At 31.1% G+C, this 6,321-nt stretch overlaps 1 protein-coding gene across 1 annotated transcript; it reads right to left on the reverse strand.

Moving 5' to 3' along the window:
* Positions 1-234: 234 nt before the first annotated feature.
* LOC129940210 (circadian clock-controlled protein daywake-like) lies at positions 235-1,578 on the reverse strand. The gene is made up of 5 exons (XM_056048472.1): positions 1,418-1,578; positions 1,078-1,173; positions 865-1,015; positions 662-795; positions 235-595 (listed from the first exon to the last, which is right to left on the reverse strand). The coding sequence occupies exons 1-5, from the start codon at positions 1,494-1,496 to the stop codon at positions 267-269; spliced, it is 789 nt and encodes a 262-aa protein (XP_055904447.1). The 5' UTR covers positions 1,497-1,578; the 3' UTR covers positions 235-266.
* Positions 1,579-6,321: the final 4,743 nt, after the last annotated feature.

Here is a 6,321-nt window from a genome sequence, read left to right on the forward strand (position 1 = left end):
TGGACTTATAAAATAAAATTGATAATATGAGTGATTTATTTCTTTTATAAGTTCCGTTTAAATTTCTACAATACCAATAATAGTCCTACACACAAATAAACACGTTACGGGTTTTAAAAATAAGACTTATAAGTGATTGAAAATAAGAAACATCTTGCACTCAAATCTATTGAAATTGTACATTGCTCCACAAAACCACAAATTTAGCTGTAGCAAAAACAAATAACAAAAAAGTAATTGATTTTATTTTTATTATCCATCATGAATCATCCGTATAACTGCTTCGATGTTGGGATATCAGAAATAAAATATTTCGCCGGTATAAAGTGGAAAATTTTTCTCATATTATCAACCAAAATCCCTTCTACCATTTGATTTAGAGCAGGTCGCATTGCTTCAACGAAGTCCATCCAATTTTCGTTCAATAAATTGTTCATACTTTCCTCTAATTCAGTTTGCCCATTGAACAAGTTGTCTAACCTCAATTTAAGACCGCCAATTTTAAAATCCACCTTACAATGACTTACATTCCCAAATGTATTTCCAGCTTTTTCATAAAGTACAACTTTGGTTAACATTTTAAAATCAGCTTTTTCTGAAAGAAAATAAAATAAACATTATTAATAAATTGTTTGGTTAAAAATGATATTTAATCAATTACCTAATTCAATGAAAAAACCTCCTGCACCCTTCAATGTCAGTGCTAGTAGTCTTCCATTTACCTTGTAATCACCATCAATACGAAGTTTGGGCAAGAAGAATTTGGTCTTCCAACTGTAGTCTTTTTCGTCAACACTTAAAAAAGCAGAAATAAGTAAATTGTTACTTTGAGGATTCCTTTTTTGTTAATCTTTAAGAACTTACAGGTTTTCTTTAATAACAGCTTTACCAAATCCGACTGCTGTTAGATTTGCTAACTCAATATCAAACTTTGCTGCATCATTGTTTTGTATAAGCTTTACCTTTTTAATGTAGTAAGGATCGGTTTTAGGTAGGGTTTTAAGTCCAGGAATACCTACAATCATGTACAAAATAACTATCGAAAATTTATTATTTGACTTTTTTTTTAAACAGCACCTTCTCGCAATTGGTCAAATACATTTTGTAAATTAACTATCGAACACTTGCTGAATTCTGGATTTTTAATACTGCAAGCTTCTCCAAGGTAATCCGCTGAAAACACATAAGTATAAATAACAACACAATTAATACAAAACTGTGACGTTTGTGAATCTTTAAATATTCAAACATTTAAAAATTATTCATTTTTCACTATTTAAACTAGGAAGTTATTTAGAATATAACAAAAATACATGAATATTTAAATAGGTGGAGTCAATCAAAATAATCCAATTTAATAAATTCAAAAAAATTTATATAAGTCTCTAGGTTCTAATTAAGAACATTATAAACATACGTTTTTCTGTAAGATACTCCAAACTCACTGAGTTTTTGGCCAAAAGACCAAATATAAAAATAAAAACAGTATATTTCATTGCAAGACTAACTACCAAACTAAATACGATGTTTAAGCTAACAATGCCAAGAACAGATTAAACATTTTTTTGGCAAGTTGATCTAATGAACCAAAATACGTTTAAGAACCTGAACTCCACAATGGTTATTAAAATGTCTCATCTATCCCAAATTTTGTCCAACTGGTTTTGTTTTAAATAATAGATATGTATGTTTCTTTATTTTATCCACCTTTAAAATTAATGTTATATTTATTGTGTTTTTGTTGTATTTCTGTGAAATATCTTAGTCATAATCATTAAAAAACAAATTCTTATATGAAACATTTGTTTTAATAAGAGTTGTAACTTGTTTGAAATGTTAGCAATTGTGAACTTTTACTTTTAAAAAGTTTAATAATTTTTATTAGTACAAGCAAAACTATTAGTATTTGAATATTAATTTTAGCCACCAATTATATAAATCTAAAGATTTGTGCTAAGCTCGTTGAAATATTCATTCAAAAACTGGTTTTAATAAAATGATAAAGAACAAAATGTTTAAATAATTACCGTTTATGTTAAGTAGGTAAGAACAAAAGCAATAAATTAAATAATAATTTTTAATTGCAAAAATTAAAAAAGCTCTTCTCATATCACCCTTGAAGTAAAGTTCATTGTAAGTTGGTTATGATTGAATAATTAAAATGACCTTAAGAGGAGGCATTGAGAGACGAATTTAAAATCTTATAAATCTTAGTCATAATGTAACCCTATAGTTAGTTATCATTTTTGGGCCGAAGTCACACTCTATTGGAATTTTTGTAGAATCATATTACAGATATTACACAAAAGCAGAAAGCCTCTGCTTACAAAACATAATTCTTAATCATTATTATTGAATTGAATTTCAAATTTAGATGAATATTTTTTGTATTTACTTTTGTAAGTGCGAGACCAGAAAAAATGTAATAGTGACAAAATTCTAATACGAGTATATCTCTTGTAATGTACGAAATGATATTAAGTCCCTGATTTTATGATTAAGAACTTTTTTGTGAGTATTTTTTTTGGTGTCCGAAACTTATTCGAAATGTAGAAACGAATTCTTTTAAAATTTGAGCCATATTAATATTTAGCATTTTAAGATTATGTGTGGGTTATTATCTAAACCATTTCTTAAAAAAGGCGTTTTTCCGTCATTATCTCGTAAATGACAAGAATTTGATTGATATTTGTCAAGAAATTTGTCGATTAAGTTTAGGTAGTGCATTATTGAGTTTGTATAAATTGTCGAACCAAATTTTAGATAATATTAACTTTATTGGTGGCGGAAAACAACTAAATTTAAATACTAATAGGGATCAAATTTTCAGGAATTTTTTTTTGACATTTCCAACAAATATTTTGGCATTGGATCAAAAAGCAAAATATTATAAAAAAGAACCCTCGTATGGATGTTAAAGTCGTTTGTAAAGTGCGCTTTGTCAAAAATGTATGTTTAGTATTAAATTTTAATTTCTAAACTTTGTGCATTTAATTTAAGTTAAGACTATATTAATTCAAACGTTGAAAATAAATGAACCGACTAAATAGCAATATAAATTTAGCTTGGGCTTTCAGTTTGTTTTCCATAATTTCAAATCGCTTTTTTACAAATCCAAAACGTTTCCTCATCAAATGCATGAAAACATATATTAAACACACTTCGTTAGGTTTACTTTAAAAATAATACAGCCAATATCTATTTATGTGTACATATGGAAATCTTTAACACTTTTTGGATTGGTCATTCTGATAAGTTCTTCGTAACACATGAACAGTAACGGGTTAGGGGTTTCAATTGAAAGAAGGGTAAATCTGCGATCAGCCATCAACTGGATAAAAGATTGAATTTCCGTACTATTACGGAAAGGGTCATAGCTTCCTCGTAGCAGCTGCAGCTGGACAAGTTTTTTTTCGAACTTGAGGACTAGTAACCGCTTTCCAAAAAAAAGTGAATTAAGAATTTTCTCAATGAACTTAAGATCGTTCTAAAGAGCCCAGCTGCACAACAGCTAGCAGATATAATGGTCACGTACAATGCTGATTTAACAGCACTTCAAGAGATCAAATGGTTGGTAAATAGGATGGCAGATTCCTAAGTCTTGTCTTAATACATACGCTTCTTAGGCCCGAAGCCAAAAGGTGGTTAATTTTTAAGGCAATATGTTGAATCTGAACAAGAACTGCGTTTTGTTCGGTATTTCATTTTACATTTCTCGATTTCAGACAAAGTCAATTTGAACAATGAGATGATACACAATCAAGCAAAGCTATAAACTTATTCAGGATTGTTATGAACATCAGAATTCATATCGTGCACTTCGTGATTTGTTTGTTTAATTTAATTTAGTGAAATAACAGAGTAAGTCCTGAATCCAGTTTGCCGGGCCTTGAAGAGAAGTGGACACTTTATCCTAGGCAGCGTTCACAGAGATCGAAGTGACTAGTTCGATGACGACTGTAAGCCAGCGTTTAAATGTAAAAATGCTGCATACTGACCAAAGTATCAATCTCATAGAATGCGGGGACTCGAAGAAAAGATGGAGAGAGATATCTGATCACCGATCCCAAAGACAATCTGAAGCGATGTGAAGTGCACTTTAATGCATTACTCAACGCGCAGCTTACGGAAGTAATTGAATATGCTTGCCTACACCCATTAAGATCGAAAACAGCACATCTCTGGTATTGATTCTATGCAATGTATGCACTAGTTTAAAAAATAATTTTTTTTTCAATTCCTAAACATTTTAAGTTTTCAGAGATGTGCCCTTTTCGAAATTGCATATTCAATCAATCTATCATTTAAAAACGATTATATCATTCGCAATTACCATGAATTGAAAAAAACAGAAATGGCTGTAAGGCGCACAGAGAGGTATATGAGTTCAAAACATGGCCTTATACCTTTTAAGCTATTCAAGAAAGTTTTCTCGTGTTAATTGCAACATGGACGTTCTTAATAGGCTTCTTCTAACTTCTGATCCATTAATAACGGCATGAGATGTAATAAAAATAAAAAGAAACACTTATTAACTGATGTTATTAATTTGCTATCAGAAAATAACATTTCTTTTGACAATATTGATGAAAATAGTACTGAAGATTAAATAAAAACTTTGTTTCATCATTAAAAATGTCTGCTTTTAGTTATTTTTAATGTCAAAATTGAATAATAAGAAATATTTAAGCGATAGAGAAAAAAAATATTTTTGCCCAAGTTTTAGACCTATATACAACACTGTGAGGCGGCTGAAAGACAACAAAGCTTCGCGTGCTGATTGCATTCCAGCCGAGCTGAATTGGAAGTGCACGTTTTAGTACTAGAAGAATAATTACCGCAAACATAATATATGTATACCTTTTACTTTAGAAAGGAGATCTTATTGAGTGCAACAATTATAGCAGTTATAATGCTGTTGAACATTATAATCATAATAGTGAAATATGAATTTTGATTTAGACCATGTAAGTCAGCAACTAAACAGAACCTTACATTTAGACAGGGTATGTGAAAATATCTAGAAATTTGCATTCGAATATTCCATGTGTTTACAGACTTCAAAGACTTCTTTGAGAGCTAGGCCAAGTTAGAACTTTATAAAGCCATGAGGGAATTCTTATCCCAAAAATATGTTAATACTATGCAGGATGCAAAACGGCACTTTTTTTCAATTCAATTAGAAATTCGACGATTAGCGAAGTCACGAAGGGCAAAGTCGCGGTTGCGGTCATCGGTAATAGCGATGTAGATGGCACAATCTTGTCTGACCAATGGCATGTGGTCAAACTAAAGTTCTCGTTTGGCTTTTTAAGATTCCAATCGAACCTCTTGGCATTGAGGACATTCTTGAGTTGATCAAGATCAGCTATCCATTCCTATAGACTCACAACTAGAATGGGGTAAGCTAGAGGAAGTGAGGGATCTTTATAGGAGTGCCATTGTGGTAATCAATATATCTTATTTTTCCTGCGTGGACCAAAGGTGTGACTCAGGACGGGTTTGAGATGATCACCTTGCGTGTGTATAAAAAAGATGAGTCAGCTACATCCACTCAAAGTATAACTCGTGGCCGGAGCTCTCCGTCAGCCTTTTTACTTGAGGTTGGCGATGTACCCAACCTTCTCCTAAGGCCGATAGTAGTTAAATTTCCAAGGAGTATGAGGATGAATTCCTAGGTTTATCCTGTTGATGAAAACCAAAGTGGACTATTTAGTCCTTCCTTTAACGCTATTGAACCTCATAGTAAAGAGAAGGTCCTCACCCTAGTCATGTTAACAAGTCAATAGAGATTGTCAGTATGCCTTAGGGCTTAACTTGCTCAGAAGACAGTAAAGAAAACTAACGGGCGAAATTTGAAAGATGAGCAGCTGAATGGGATTCTTATAATGAATCCCTAAAAGAATTCAAGTCCATGAACACAATATAAAAGAAGAAATAGGTGGACATATGTTTAAGGCCAAAAGAACCTAATAATAGTTTATCAAAACTCTTTTAATCAAAAAATCTCACCTTAAATTTCAAACTGCTACTGTATAAGACTATGGTTTATTTGCAAAAAAGAATTATAAGAACGTCACACAGCAAATCGTGAACATCTCAACCATTAATGAAAGTTGTGACTTCTTACGAGTAAAAGAGTATACGAAAGGTCGTCTTCAAACCAAATTTAACTTGCTACACTTGAATTCAAGAAATTTAGATTGAATTGTGTATTGAATAATTTTCAATAATAGGTGAACATATACATACATATGTATATGCATATATGACAAATATTTTTAATTTATTAGTAATTAGCAAAACACCAGATGTTACTGA

Source organism: Eupeodes corollae, chromosome 1 (genome assembly GCF_945859685.1).
Source record: "Eupeodes corollae chromosome 1, idEupCoro1.1, whole genome shotgun sequence".
Classification (NCBI taxonomy): domain Eukaryota; kingdom Metazoa; phylum Arthropoda; class Insecta; order Diptera; family Syrphidae; genus Eupeodes; species Eupeodes corollae.